The sequence below is a fragment of the Theropithecus gelada genome, chromosome 10, assembly GCF_003255815.1.
Source record: "Theropithecus gelada isolate Dixy chromosome 10, Tgel_1.0, whole genome shotgun sequence".
Lineage (NCBI taxonomy): Eukaryota > Metazoa > Chordata > Mammalia > Primates > Cercopithecidae > Theropithecus > Theropithecus gelada.
The window spans coordinates 5385159-5400136 of NC_037678.1; the positions used below are offsets into that span (position 1 = coordinate 5385159).

The 14978-nt window shown below is 59.0% G+C and overlaps 1 protein-coding gene across 4 annotated transcripts in view; it reads left to right on the forward strand.

Annotated features, from left to right (window-relative positions):
* Nucleotides 1-14978, forward strand: part of KIAA0930 (KIAA0930 ortholog) — a 47317-nt gene that overhangs the window by 27026 nt on the left and 5313 nt on the right. For 3 of the 4 annotated variants that reach the window (XM_025399422.1, XM_025399421.1, XM_025399423.1), the window contains 8 exons: nucleotides 705-856; nucleotides 6789-6908; nucleotides 6993-7070; nucleotides 7403-7504; nucleotides 8707-8847; nucleotides 9514-9708; nucleotides 12661-12823; nucleotides 14711-14869. In XM_025399422.1, the coding sequence (XP_025255207.1) occupies nucleotides 705-856; nucleotides 6789-6908; nucleotides 6993-7070; nucleotides 7403-7504; nucleotides 8707-8847; nucleotides 9514-9708; nucleotides 12661-12823; nucleotides 14711-14869 (1110 nt within the window). Of the gene's footprint in view, nucleotides 1-344; nucleotides 548-704; nucleotides 857-6788; nucleotides 6909-6992; nucleotides 7071-7402; nucleotides 7505-8706; nucleotides 8848-9513; nucleotides 9709-12660; nucleotides 12824-14710; nucleotides 14870-14978 lie in introns of those variants that run through there. The other variant, XM_025399424.1, reaches the window with a different exon arrangement.

The window sequence follows — 14978 nt, forward strand, 5'->3', positions numbered from 1 at the left end:
AACGGAAACCCAGGTCTTCCCTACCAAAGCCGGTGGGCTTTTTCTCTTTTGCAAGAAAATATTACAAATATTTATCATAAAGAAATACCATCTGTAATACAAGGAGACGTCCCCGTGAGGATCAGATGAGCACGAAGCTGGCGAGCGTTCAGGGCCAGCAGTGCAGACGCGGGGCAGGGGTGGGGCGGGTGCTGTCTCCCCGCCGTTCCGCCTGCAGCCTCGGAGGGCGGCTGTCCCTTTAAGTCGGGTTCCTGTTGGGATTGCCGCAGCCATCGGGGAGTGGGTGGGGGTGAGAGATGTTGGTGAGAGCCCTGCCTCTCCAAAGGCTCCCCCCAGCCAAGCCTTCCCGGCTTCCAGCCCAGACAGCCGCCAGCCAGTGGCGTTTCTGGCTCCTCGGGATTTTCCTTTTCCACTGAAGCTGCTGATTCATCCTCAGGCGGGAGTCGGGCTCAACTGTGGGGCTGGGAGCACGGGCTCTCAGGCTGCTGCTGGGCGGAGGAACTGGGCCTCCGGGGGGTGTCCTCCAGCCTCTCTGGATGCCCCATGGGTGGGGGTCGGGAGTGGTGAGGGAGGGGCAGCACATCTCAGAGCCCTAGCAAATTTCTGGCCAGAAATGTGGGGGTATGGGCACAGCTTGGCCAAGTCCATGCTGCAAGGGCCAGGGTGGCCGTCCTTCCTCACTCCTGTCTGGCCTCCCTCTGCAGGGTGCTTCAAGGATGACCGCATTGTCTTCTGGACTTGGATGTTCTCCACCTACTTCATGGAGAAATGGGCTCCCCGGCAGGACGACATGCTTTTCTATGTGCGCCGGAAGCTGGCGTACTCTGGCAGCGAAAGCGGTGCAGACGGGAGGAAGGTGAGTGACCCCTGGCCCCTGCCCCCGCGTCCGTGCCCCAAGCATCCCTGTGGTGTCTGCTCTCGGCGTGCATGTGGGCTTTCCTCAGTGCTCATGCATAGCAAAGAGGGTGAGTGAGATTTATTGAGCACCTACTGTATTCCAGGAACTGTGTAGACAGTCTCATGTGCAAATCTGGATGTGCTGAGTGTCTGTGCACATTGTCATTCATCTTCACTGTGACCCTGAAGGGCAGTGATTGCTGTCACCATCGTAGCTTTCAGGAAGCAGGTTCAGAGACAGCTGATCGGCTGGCCTCTTATAATTAGTCAGTAGATGGTAGAGCAAAGGTCGGGCTCCAGAGCCCAGAGCCCTCCCTCAGCCATGGCAGGGTGGCGTGGCTCAGTGGTGGTGGTGATGACGGTGCCTTCTACTTATTGAGCCCTCGCCATCATCTGGACACAGTGCTGAGCTCTCTTCTTCTCAGCCTCATTGTGAAGTCCCAACAGCTCGACAGGGTGGGTGTTCTTATCCCTGTCACAGATGAGGAAACGGAGGGCTCGGAGACGAAGCGATTTGCCTAACATATTTCATCCACTAAATCTAAGTGTGGGAGGAGCTAATAAAATACATTTTGCATGCTTCCTTCTCTGTTTTTCACAGGCTTTTGCAGTTTGTAAAATGTTTAAGCAACCCCATATGCCAGACATGGACATGCTTTTGTTTTCCTTTAAAAACAAGAAATGAGAGGGCCGTGGAGCCAGGTCTGGAACTTGCAGCCTGCCCGGCTCTGTGACTCTGGGGCCATGTTTGCGGGCAGAGGCTAATGCAGGGATTACCTGGAGCCTGGCCTTGCCTTGGGCCCATTTTCTGAGCCTGAACACATGCGGGATGGATTTTCTGCAAGTGGGCAGGCCTGGGTGCCTTCATGCTGGCCCTGAGCCCTGAGCTAGCCCCACTTTGGAGGGACCAGCAAGAGACCATGAGCAACTGGCCAGAGAGGTGGGGGAAGAGCCAGGAGAGGGGAGGGCCGCCCAGGAGGGGAGGGCCGCCCAGGAGGGGAAGTCTGGAGAAGTGGGGGCAGCCAGTGGGGTGCAGTGTCTGAAGGGCCCATTGGATTTGGTACCAGGGAGGGGTGGCGGCCTTAGCACAGCAGTTTCAGTGGCAGGTGGGCAGGGACTGGAGCCACTCAGGCAGGCAGGGGATGCTTTCTGGGAGGGATGAAGAGGAGGACGGACTGACTGGTGATGGGATCCCTGAGTAAGAACCTTCTGGAGCTGGCTCAGGGCCCCTCAGAACCTGCTGCCACGCCCGCCCTGTCTGGGTGTGCAGTCCAGAGACCAGCTTTCAAGGCCAGTCTTGCTTCCCCCTGGTTTACCATATGACATTGCCAGGTCATCTCCTCTCTGGGGTAAAGGGGGGTCAGGGCAGGTGCCCTGAAAGGTGAGGGCCCTCCCATTGTGGACACCTGGGAGGCTGGGATGTTTGGGGTTGGCGTGACCACATGAGTGCCCTTGGCAGGGAGGTGGCTGGTGCCTCGGGATCCTCACTGCCCGTGACCCTCACGGCGGGCACAGGCTCCTCTGACCTCAGCACAGCTCTGCGGGGAGGCACTCCTCTCACCCGTGGGAGCTGGAACTCAGAGGCTCAGGCCCTCTGTCGTCCCAGGGCTGTGGACCCTGCCCCTGTCTCCGTCCACTCAGCTTCTGCTGGAAGAGGCTCAGGCCCTCTGTCGTCCCAGGGCTGTGGACCCTGCCCCTGTCTCCGTCCGCTCCGGCCTCTCAGCTTCTGCTGGAGTTCAGGTTGCAGAGAACCTTTCCCCCACCCCCAAATGTTGGTCTTTTCCCCAAGGCAGAGTCTGCTGCAAGCAGGGGCTCTAACGAGGACTTGGCGCATTTGAGATACTGTCAGCTGTAGTTTGAATTTTGATTCCAGAGAGGTCACGACTCTGGTCAAGAGGGCAGACAGGGAGGTGGGAGGATGAGTTGTGTGCACCCCGGATAGGCTGGGGTAGGGGGAGGAGAAAGGAACATCAGATGAGGGGTCCGTCTTGGGTGGAGGAGAAGTTAAAGGTGAGAGCCCTCCACTGAGAAAGCACAGCCCTAGATCCAGGCCTGAGGAATTTGGAGCAGTGGGGATGGGGCCACATCCAAGCTCTGCTGAAAATTTGGGGGTGTCGAGGTCAGGGAAGCCTGAGTCCCATGGGAGCAGGTGGCAGTCCAGCTATTCACATGCTAGAATATTCCGTTGTAACACCCACTGTGAACCATGTGCAGATGCCCCCCCACACTCAGTGCTGGGAGCACAGAAATGACTCATATCTGGCCTCAGTCTGTTGGGACAGACAGACAGTGTAGCCAGTGGTACGGAGCCATCAGTGCTGGGAAGGTGGGAAGAGGAGCAGGGCGGTGGGGAGAGTGCAGAAGGTGACATCTGGCAGGCGGGTTGTAGGACAGAGAGAGCGGGCAGCAGTGGGCTGACACGCCCCGTGGAGGGACCAGCGAGTGCAGAGCGGGAGGGTGTGTGATGGGTGCCACATGGGACTTGCCAGACTGGGCCGATGGAGATTGCGGGGCCTGGTGGGGGGTGGAGTCCTGGGGCTGCCCCAACTTGGCATTTTTCCCAGCCTGCCGGGCTGCAGTGCTGAGGGTGGCCTGCAGGGGGCGGGCTGGAGGCGCTGATGGGGAGACGGGGAGACCCTCCTGGCAAAAGCCCTGAGCCCTGGGTGGAGGTGGGGGCCCCGCAGAGGCGCCTGCGCACTGCAAGTCCTCTGCGGCAGCCTGGCTGCTTCCCGCCCCCTCCCCATGCCCATCCCGCTGGTACCCGGTCGCCATAGCAACCGGCCGGGCTTCCTGCACCTAGCAGGGGAGGGTGGATTGGCAGGAGCTGCAGTATCAGGGGGACAGAATGCCAGGAACCCCGCAGTGCTCCAGGGCACGAGGGACATCCCCAGTCCAGCCTTTCCTAGGGAGGGATGTCCTGGATTTCCTGCCCTCTGTTTGCTCCAGCCCTGAACAAAACGCTCCATGTTCCCGGGCAGCCCATTGTGCCTTTGGCAGGAGGGGGACCTAACTGTGTGCTGCTGGCTCTGCGCTGGTGGCCCGAGCCCTGTGTCATGGTCCCGGGACACCTCAGGACCCTAAGGTGCAGATCATCTTCACACCCACTCAGAAAACCAAAGCTCAGAGACAGGGAGGAAGCTCCCCCGGGTCACACAACTTGCCAGCAGCGAAGCCCTGACCCCAGTCTCACCTTTTCCTTTTTGGTAGATTGTTTTCAATATAACATCTATACGGAAAAACAAAGGTGTACACAGCTTGATTTTTTAGACTGAACACCTGGTTTCACCAGCCCCCAGATACAGAGTGACCAGAACACCGAGGCCCCTTCACCCCACCCCAGGGCTCACCCTCCTGTGGAGTCAGTGGGTTCTGTGTCCTCACAGCCCGTGTGTGTGGAGTCGGGCGGGTTCTGTCTTCTCATAGCTCATGTGTGTGGAGTTGATGGGTTCTGTCTGTTCTCACAGCTCATGTGTGTGGCCTCGGTGGGTTCTGCCTGTTCTCACAGCTCGTACATTGGAACCGGGCAGTATAGTAGTGTATTTTGTTTCAGGCTTCTTTCTTTCTGTGTGATGTTTGTGAGGCATGCCTGTTGACACAGGTGGTTGTACTCTGTCTGGTCTCACTGCAGTGTAATGCCTGTGGCGTGTACCGTGGTGGCCTGGCCACCCTCCTGTCAGTGGGTACCAGGCAGCTCCCAGTGTTCTCTCGGGCCTGGCTTTGGTGCGCACACGGGCACCTTTCTGATGGGGAACCTGCTCTTTTGCCTGCCTGTGCGGTGGGCTGCCCTGAACAGCTGTGCCCACAGTCGTGCCCACGAGCCTTTCATTCACTGAGTCCATAGTGCTTTGCTGAGCAAAATCAAATGAACGGATCAATGAAGTGAGACCAGGAGGAGCAGCAGAGTCTTGTGAGCCCTAGGACCCTCAGCTCAGGGGCTCGGGGTGACTGCAGAACCGCACAGGCGGTGGAAGTGGGAGGCCCCCCACCCGGGGACGTCTCTTTCTCACTCCTAGGCAAGGCTGGCCTCCTGCATCTCTTTCCATAGATCCCAGCTCTGCCCCGGGGGGCGCAGGCCTGTGCACCCGCAAGGGAGCCCAGCAATGCCCAGCCCCTTGGAGCCCGAGTCTGTGAGAGCGACCAGGACCAGAGGCCCCCAGTCAGCACAGCTGCATCAAAATTGAAAGCCAGGCCGGGCATGGTGGCTCACGCCTGTAATCCTTGCACTTTGGGAGGCCGAGGCGGGTAGATCACTTGAGTTCAGGAGTTCGAGATCAGCCTGGCCACCATGGTGAAACCCTGTCTCTACTAAAAATACAAGAAAAAAAAAAAATCAGCCAGGTGTGGTGGCAGATGCCTGTAATCTCAGCTACTTGGTAGGCTGAGGCAGGAGAATCACGCAAACCCAGAAGGTGGAGGTTGCAGTGAGTTGAGACCGTTCCACTGTACTCCAGCCTGGGTGACAGAGCGAGACTCCATCTCAAAAACTAAAAGAGGCCGGGTGTGGTGGCTCACACCTGTAATCCCAGCACTTTGGGAGGCCGAGGCGGGCAGATCACAAGGTCAGGAGATCGAGACCATCCTGGCTAACACGGTGAAACCCCGTCTCCACTAAAAATACAAAAAAAAAATTTAGCCGGGTGTGGTGGCTGGCGCCTGTAGCCCCAGCTACTCGGGAGGCTGAGGCAGGAGAATGGCATGAAACCTGGAGGTGGAGCTTGCAGTGAGCTGAGATTGTACCACTGCACTCCAGCACTCCAGCCTGGACCACAGAACAAGACTCCGTCTCAAAAAAAAAAAAAAAAAAGTAATTGAGGCCAGGCGCAGTGGCTCATGCTTGTAATCCCAGCACTTTGGGAGGCCAAGGCAGGCGGATCACCTGAGGTCAGGAGTTCGAGACCAGCCTGACCAACATGGCGAAACCCCATCTCTACTAAAAATACAAAAATTAGACAGATGTGGTGGCGCGTGCCTGTAGTCTCAGCTACTCAGGAGGCTGAGGCAGGAGAATCACTTGAATCCAGGAGGCGGTGAGCCGAGATAGTGCTGCACTCTAGCCTGGGTGACAGAGCGAGATTCTGTCTCAAAAAAAAAAAAAAAAAATTGAAAGCCAGTCTCCTAGGAGAGGTATAGACATGCTGTGCTTTCTCTCTGATTTGTGTTTATTATTTGATCTTCAGTAAACTTGACTCTGATCTGTTAAAACTGGGCTAATACCTGCCTTGCAGGGTTGCTGTGAAAGGATTAATAATTTGTGAAATGTGTAGCCCAGATCCCGCCATCCACTAAGAGCTCAATAGGGATCACTATTATCATTGGTGCCACTTAGCAAATATTAGCTCTTCAAATCATTGTGACAACTTTGAGGGGAAGATGCCCTTAGTCCATTGTACAGATGAAGAAACTGAGGCTCAGCGAGGAGAATGGATGGCCCCCGTGTCCCATCTCCCATCACTAGAGAACTGGGGAACAAGAATTGGAGTTCTGGCCGGGCACAGTGGCTCACACCTGTAATCCCAGCACTTTGGGAGGTCGAGGCAGGAGGCTCACCTGAGCCCCGGGGTTCGAGACCAGCCTGGACAACATGGCGAAACCCCATGTCTACAAAAAATCTTAAAAATTAGCCGGGTGTGGTAGCATGTGCCTGTGGTCCCCGATGCTTGGGAGGCTGACGTGAGAGGATCATTTGAGCCCAAGAGGGTTGAGGCTACAGTGAGCTGTGATTGCACCTCCAGCCTGGGCAACAGTGTGAGACCCTGTCACAAAAAATAATGACAAAAAAGAAGTGGAGTCCTTGTCCGTCGTAATACCTGCCCAGCATAGTAGTCAGGGCGAAGAAGAGCACCTGGACCACAGTGGGCCCTGGACACTCACTTCTGCTGTGGGCCTCGCAGGCGACTGAGCCCGAGGTGGAGGTGGAGGTGTACCGGCGGGACTCCAAGAAGCTGCCAGGCCTGGGAGACCCTGACATCGACTGGGAGGAGAGCGTCTGCCTGAATCTCATCCTGCAGAAGGTATGGGGTGGATGGGTGGGGCTGCGGATTGGCCCCGAGGGGTGGCTGACCCCTCCCTGCACGCTGAACCATGCTCTCTTCCAGCTGGACTACATGGTGACCTGTGCGGTGTGCACACGTGCTGACGGCGGGGACATTCACATCCATAAGAAGAAATCTCAGGTGAGCCCTGGCGCGGGAGCCCCCGCCTCCCAACTGCCAGTTCAGCCCCGGCGCGGCAGACCTCTGGCTGCCCAGCATTTGAGAGAGACAAGTCCTCCCACTTCCTTCTCTGCCCCTGAGGTGAGGGGTCTGACTCCAGAAATCCGCTGAGCTCCTGGGATCCTGTATCCCATTTGAGGAGCACAGAATCAGCTTATCCCTCACATCTCCGGGGAGGTCTGTGGCTTTGGACCGGCTCTGGGCCAGGTGGCCTCGCTGTACCGGCTTGGACTGACTCTGGGCCTGTGTGCGGGGCAGGGCCTCACTTGTCCTCCACATCTGCTTTCTTCCAGCAAGTGTTCGCGTCCCCGAGTAAACACCCCATGGACAGCAAAGGGGAAGAGTCCAAGATCAGCTACCCCAACATCTTCTTCATGATTGACAGCTTCGAGGAGGTGAGCTCCACGCAGGGCCCCTCTCCTTAGCTTCCCCTTCTCGGGATATGGGTGTCAGAAAGGCGTGGGTGGCTTGGAGCCGGGAAGGGTCCAGCTGAGGCAGACGTGGCTCGCTCTCTTCCTGGTGTTTGCTTGTGGGCAGGTGAATTCCCCTGGCGCAGCCTCCGCTTCCTCATCTGTAAAAGCAGCGTCATGATCGTCTGTCCTACTTACTGTCAGGGCTGAAGACCAAAAGGCTTCTGAGTGGGAGGATGCCTCATAAACTCTGGCAAGCAGCGCTGCCCGGGCAGGAGGAGCCATTATTAATGCCAGTAAACTATAAAGAAGCACCTCCACGCCTGCACGGACTTGGAATCCTAGGATGTCAAAGAGGGATGGGGTTTCCGGAGTTATCTGGGCCAAGCCTTTGTTTTAAGGTTTGGGAAACGGGCCTGGGTAGAATGAGACTCACTGAGAAACACAGGGCGCTGGGAGGGTGGGGAGGGAGCCGGTCGCGCCTCACTCCCTGCTCTGCCCACCCGTGTCTCTCCTCTGTTGAGGCCCTGGTCGGGGTCCTTGTGCGCATCCGAGGCCCTTAGGGTCCTGAGGACTGAGAAGGAAGGCATGCGTGTCCGCAGGAAGATCCCAGGCTCGGGGAGGTCGTGTCCCCTCCCCAGGCACACGCAGCTCCTGTGTGGCAGAGCTGAGATTTGCATCTAAGTCTTTGTGTCCTCGGAGCTCAGTCTGTGCGCCAGACCCTGGGAGCAACGACTCGTTAAGGCGGCAGGATAGGGCCTGTGGCACCTTAGTCTGATATTGTCACCCTAGGTGGGCAGTCACCCTGCCACCACCACTGAGTCTTTGGCTACACAGGAGCCTCAAAGATGTGGCGGGGCAGGGCTGGGCACCCCAGGCGGTGTGGAGGGGCCCAGACAGTGGCCGACGGTCCTGGTGAACCGTCATGAGGGCGTGCGTCTTCCGCCAGTCCCAGCGTCTCCGTAAGGGTCCCTGTCCTCCCCTGCTGCTCAGCCCCTACCCCAATGTGAGGCTGTTCCTGTCCCATGGGCCTTGGAGGGCATGGGGCCACAGGAGTGTGTGACAGAGAGCCAGCTGTCCCCTGTACAATGGGGTTTTCTGAGCAGCCCTCCCTGCCGGTTGGGCCAGGCTGTGGTGTGGGCAGTGGGAGCCGATGGTCATGTCCTTGTCTCTCTGCCCTGCCCCAGGTGTTCAGCGACATGACTGTGGGAGAAGGAGAGATGGTCTGTGTGGAGCTGGTGGCCAGTGACAAAACCAACACGTTCCAGGGGGTCATCTTTCAGGGCTCCATCCGCTATGAGGCGCTCAAGAAGGTGTATGACAACCGGGTGAGTGCGGGGTGGCCTCACAGGCGCTCCTGGGCCCGGGGTCGGCGGCTCCACAGCCCACCTTGGTCCACACCACGAGGCCTCCCAGCCTGCTTCTGCGTGGTAGCGGCCACCAGGGGCACCCGCAGCCCCCGGGCTCCTTCTAGGCGCTCCCTGGCCCTCTTCACATCATTCTTCATGGTCGGCCTCAGCCCACGCGGGCCGCTTGCCTTCATCTGAAATGAGCAGGACTTCCTCAGTCTCTAGTTCCCTGGGAAGTGATGGCTGATAGTGTCACTCGCTTCCGGCGACTGGCCCTGGAAGCGCTCCGAGTCGCCCCCAACTAAGCAAGCAGATATGGGCAGGCTGCTGTCCCCCAGCAGGCACCATCTACAGCCAGACTTGCTGCCAGCCTGGCGCCCTGTCCTCAGCCTGGCGCCCTGTCCTCAGCCTGGCGCCCTGTCCTCAGCCTGGCGTGTGGTTCATGGGGCGGTGGGAGGGGCGCCAGGAGGGGCACCAGGCAGGGATGTGGTTCCATTCCAGCTGCCCCACCTGCTGGCTCAGACCCTCCCTCCTGGGCAGCCCCCGCTCCTTGAGGGATGGTCACCCTGGCTGTTCATGTCCCGGGGAGGGGCCCCATGGAGCCATCACCACCTCCCTGACTCAGGCTGCCCCGCCGGCCCCCAGGTGAGCGTGGCCGCCCGCATGGCACAGAAGATGTCGTTTGGCTTCTACAAGTACAACAACATGGAGTTTGTGCGCATGAAGGGCCCCCAGGGCAAGGGCCACGCCGAGATGGCGGTCAGCCGAGTGTCCACAGGTGACACGTCCCCCTGTGGGACTGAAGAGGACTCCAGCCCAGCTTCGCCCATGCACGAGCGGGTAAGGGCTGCATGGCTGGGGGCTGGGGCTCCCGTCCCTCGGGTTCACTTTCCACTGTCTTCCCCCGTGCTCACGGCCCCCCGGGGACAAAGGTGTCATCATCCCCACCCACCAGTGTGCAGGCCAAGGTGCCGAGCGTGCGGAGGCTGGACCACCAGCCCTTCTCTTTGGTCAGTGGTTTGTAGGAGGCGCTGCTGCGGGGGAGGCGTTCCTGCCTTGCAGACCTGGAGAGCTGTGCCTGGCCAAGGTCACACCGCAGGCTGGTGCTAGGCCAGGCCTCTTTCTGCCTCCCTGAGATGCCGCAAAGCCAGGCTGAGTCCACAGGGCCAGTGGGCAGAAAAGACTGGCTGGGGACCCAGGCCTGGCCCTGGCGCCTGCCTGGGTGGACCTGCTGGGTGAGCGTGGGTACATGGCCAGCCTTCCCCGGTGAGTCAGATGGGAATGATGGTGGCTGAGGGCCAGCCAGAGCATGCAGAGGCCTAGACCACCCAGCTCTGCCCCACGGTTTGTACAAAGCACTGCTGCAGGAGAGGCATTCCTGCCTCGCACACCTGGAAACCAGACTTGCCAGCTTGCCCCAGGTCACACGCTGTCTTGGGATAGCACTGGGCTTGGGCCCCTGCTCTGTCTCGAGGCCACCCTCCTTCCCCAGGGCGGGAGGCTGAGGTCAGCAGCGGCTTTGCTCCCAGCAGCCTGTAGTGGGGCACAGACAGGAGAAGGCCTCCAGCCCACTGGCTGCTTTGCTCTGCCTGGTTCTTGCAGAGGGGCTGCCCAGAGCCGTAGGTCTTGGAAGAGGACAGGTGTGCTGGGCGGGGGGTGCCCGTGGCACAGGTCCGGGGCAGTCCTGCCCAGCCGTTGTCCCGGAGAGATGCCGCCCACAGCCGGAATCCTGCTCTGCTGCTCTCACAACCTTGGGTGTGTCTCTTCCTCTCCAAGCCTCAGTTTTCTCATCTAGAAACAGGGCATGAGGATACCTGCCCCTTCAGTATTTGGGAGGCTCTGAGGAGTCTGGGGCTTGGCCCTCAGGAGGATTCCCAGGTGGCAGCCGCTGTAGTTGCTGTTGACCTACTTGGAAAGCAGACGCATGGGAATGTAATCAATGCTTTACTGCAGACATGCGTGAGATGAGGGAGTGTGTGTGTGTTATACTTTGAATTCGAGAAAGATCTTAACCATACTTATCTCCAGGCGGTCAGATGTTGGTTTTCTTTCTCTGCTGTATACCTTTTTTTTGTTGGGGTGGGGCAGTCTCTTCTGTAATGAATGTGTTTTACAGTCCAAAGACAGCAAGTGCTGTGTTTTGCAAAGATGGGTGAGAACGGCAGGCAGGGGCCTCTCTCATCTTTGGAATGAGGTGGTTTATATTTCTGAGTTCCTTTCTGAGATAAAGGGCCTGTTTCTTCTTCCTGGTCCTTAATTATCCCCTGGGACTCTGACAAAATGTGTGTGTGAAAGTCCTTATGAAGATGTGGCCCGAGCTCTGGGCTGGACAAACCTGGGTGCCGTCTCCAGCCACAGCGTGAGGGCTGAGTGACCATAGCTCACTAGACCTGCCTGAGCCTTGGTTTTCCCATCTGTCCAGTGGGAGTGGTTGTGAGGGGTGTGAAAGTCCCTGGTGCCTTAGCAACTGGGCAGCCGTGGGATTCAGGGGGAGGGACGTGCTAGGGTCACACAGGGTCAGCAGCGGGGCTGGCCCCTGGGGACTGCCACCTGTGCGCCTGCTATTACCTGTCTCCTTCTCCTGCGGGGTCGTCTGGAGCCAGTGCGTGACACATGCTGACTCTGTGTATTGTGGTTGGTGCTGTTTGTTTCTTTTATCTTTTGAAAACCTTCCCCGGCTTGTGGGAACACCGTCTGGAGCCCAGCAGCTGCCAGGACTTTGGTGGATGTCGGAGCCTTGACGAGGAGGCTGACGGGGCTCCCGAAGTCTCGGTCCCAGCTCATCCTGCTCCTCAGATTCTTGTTGGCATGGGGAGGAGGGAGGAGATGGGCCAAGTTCCCTCTGGCTGGAACGCCCTTCCCCCCCTTCTTCACCTGGCGAACTCCTACTCGTCCTTCAAGACCCAGCTCCAGCGGCATCTCCTCCAGGAAGCCTTCCCTGATTTCCCAGGCTGTGGATCCTTTTTGCCTCTGTGCTTCATGTATCCTGTGCTTCTCTTTCTCTGTCTCCACAGCCAGCATGCTGTCTGTGGTTGTCACTCTCTGAGTCTGTCACCCCAGCAGACTGTGAGCTCCTTGAGGGCAGGGACCTGCGATGTGCCTATCTGTCCTTAGTGCTGTGGCTGCCTGGCCCTGAGTGGGTGTGAATGTTTGGTGACCAGAACCAAACGTGATTAGAAGTGGGGAGGAGACAGAGGCCTAGAGACACTTAGCACAGCATCTCCTGTGAGGGGTGCTGGGAACAAGAGGGATGGGGCCACTTCAGCCCTGAGAAGTAGGATAAGGAGCGTGTCCCCTGGGGGACAGAAGACAGGGCTGCTGCCGTCCTGCTTGGTGACCACAGGCAAGCCAAGGTCTCAGTCCCTGCCTTAGTTTCCCCATCCGTCAGATGGGCTGACGCTAGCCCCTGTCTCATGGAGCTGGGAGGCTCGGTGGGTCTCTGTGGGGCCAGTGCTCACTCAGCGTCAGCAACTGTTGTTCATTTGTGCTTGAACATCCCCCTAACCAGTGTCTGAGGCCCAGAGGAGGGGGTCTTTCTGCCATTTGCGGCAGCAGCCTGGTCGCTCCTCGGGCAGCACTGGTGGCCAGGTGGCCTGCTGGCCCCTGGGCTGGAACGCATCTTCCAGTCTCTAGGCCCCACCTAGCACGGGCCAGTTGGGGCTGGATCCTCTTGGCCGAGCGGCCTCTTCCCTGGGAGCTGTGTCAGGTTGTTTGAGGACGGGAGAGGAGGGGCGTTGGGACCCCCGGGTATGGGGCTATTCTGCTCTGGTGACTTTGGCTCCTTGTTCCCAGGTGACCTCCTTCAGCACGCCCCCCACCCCAGAGCGGAACAACCGGCCCGCCTTCTTCTCCCCATCCCTCAAGAGGAAGGTGCCCCGGAACCGGATCGCCGAGATGAAGAAGTCTCACTCGGCCAACGACAGCGAGGAGTTCTTCCGGGAGGACGACGGTGGAGGTGACCCCCCACTCCGTGCCCTAGGGCCCCCGCACCCTTCAGTCTCCTCTTGATCCAGACCATTTATTTATTCATTCATTTGTTCATTCAGCAACACTTAGAGAGTGGGTGCCATGTGCCAGCCATGCCTCCAGGAGCTGAGGGTAGAGCCGGGGACGGACAGAAATGGCTGCCTCCGGGGGTCCCGTCCTGGTGGGCCCAGGCATCTCCTTGGCAGAGTGCTTGGAGCCCAGATGTGCAGCAGTACGTCAGTTTCAGGGGATTCCCCACCTTTCTAAGACCTTTCAGCCTGCTTAAGAAGGCCGATGGGTGATCTGATGGCTCCACACACACCGGCTGTGGAGGGAGAGAGGAGGGCTCCCCTCCCTTGGGTCAGCTCACCCTCAGGGGGAGGCCCGGCCTTGCTAGCTCTGTGCAGCCTCCCAGGACCGTGTGCTCTTTGGTGACAGAGTCGCCACCTCGTGCAGCCTCCCCCCAGCCTCCTGTGCCCCTGTCCCCCAGACTCTGGGTGTCTGTATCTGGGTGTTCCTGTGCCCCGCAGTCCTGCCCAGGCAGTCTGCACTCTCTCCTGAGCGCCTGCACCTGCTCCCTGTCCGCGCTCAGTGACCGTCCAGAATACAGGAGTGGTTCCCAGAGCCCCCAGGGAGGCCACGGGAGGGGGTGGGGGTTTAAGCAAGGGAGTGACACAATCAGATTAGCATATTTAAAATGCCACTCAGCAGACCCTGTGGGAAATGGCTCCTGGGGACAGGGGTGGCCATCACAGACAGGTTGGGAGGTTCTGCCACGCTCTGCTGGCGTGGACCACGTGCCTTCCTCACCGTCATCCTCAGGACCCAGTGGGCGCCTGGCTCTGCACTGTGTGCGTGTCTGTTGAGTGTATGGAAGTGAAGGATTGGCCAGGCGCAGTGGTTCACACCTGTAATCCCAGCATTTAGCAAGGCCGAGGTGGGTGGATCACCTAAGGTCAGGAGTTCGAGACCAGCCTGGCCAGCATGGTGAAACCCCGTCTCTACTAAAAACACAAAAAATTAGCCCCGCGTGGTGGCAGGAGCCTGTAATCCCAGCTACTCTGGAGGCTGAGGCAGGAGAATTGCTTGAACCCGGGAGGCAGAGGTTGCAGTGAGCTGAGATTGCACCATTGCACTCCAGCCTGGGCAACAAGAGTGAGACTATCTCCAAAAAAAAACATAAGGAAGTGAAGGATTCGCTGATAACTCCCACTGAGCACCTCCCCCAGCGGGGAGCTGGGGCTGCAGCATTGGTCAGAAGAGGTGGCAGCCTTTGTCCTGACTACTGGAACCAAGAGGCAGGGGCCCCGCCTGTGCAAGGCCCGGGTCAGGGACTCCAGCACTGGCCTCGACCTGCTCTTGTGTGAACTTGGGCCAGCCCCTTCCCCACCTGGGCCCTTTCCCGAGTCAGTGAGAAGTATTGATCACTGCCCTAGTCTACCTCTCTGGGGCAGGTTCCCCCAGCCGGGACCGCAGGACTGGGTAACGGTGCAGGTCGGCCCAGGCTTGCCCCTCCCATGCTCTGCAGGTGGCCGTGCCTAGTTCCAGGGACAGGGCCCGCGGAAGCAGAGAATTACACGCTCTGTGTACCAGCCCCCCTGGAGGAGACTGAGCTCGAGACAGAGAAGGGAGAGATGAGGGGTGGCCAAAGAAGTCTTCTGGAGGTGGAGGCGGGGGTCTGGGCTGGAGGAAGGGGGAGGGGTGTCACGGGCGAGGAGGCGGCCACTCTGGAGTGCGTGGGTGCTGGTGTGGGGGTGTTGGTAAGGAGCGTCCCGGCCTCAGCAGAGCGTGGCCTCAGCCTGGCCTGGGAGCTGGCGTCCTGCTCTTCCCGCCGCAGCCCGTGCTGTGGGCCTTGACCTGGCTTTCTCTCCTCCAGCCGATCTGCACAATGCAACCAACCTGCGGTCTCGGTCCCTGTCGGGCACGGGACGGTCCCTGGTTGGGTCCTGGCTGAAGCTGAACAGAGCAGATGGAAACTTCCTTCTCTATGCACACTTAACCTACGTCACTTTGCCGCTGCATCGGATTTTAACAGGTAACGCTGGCTGATTTTAACAGGGAAGCTGCCGCCCTCACAGCCAGCTCTACGTCCAGGGCCTTGGTGCTTGCGAGCCACCCGGAGTCGTCCCGCCCCGTCCTGTCGG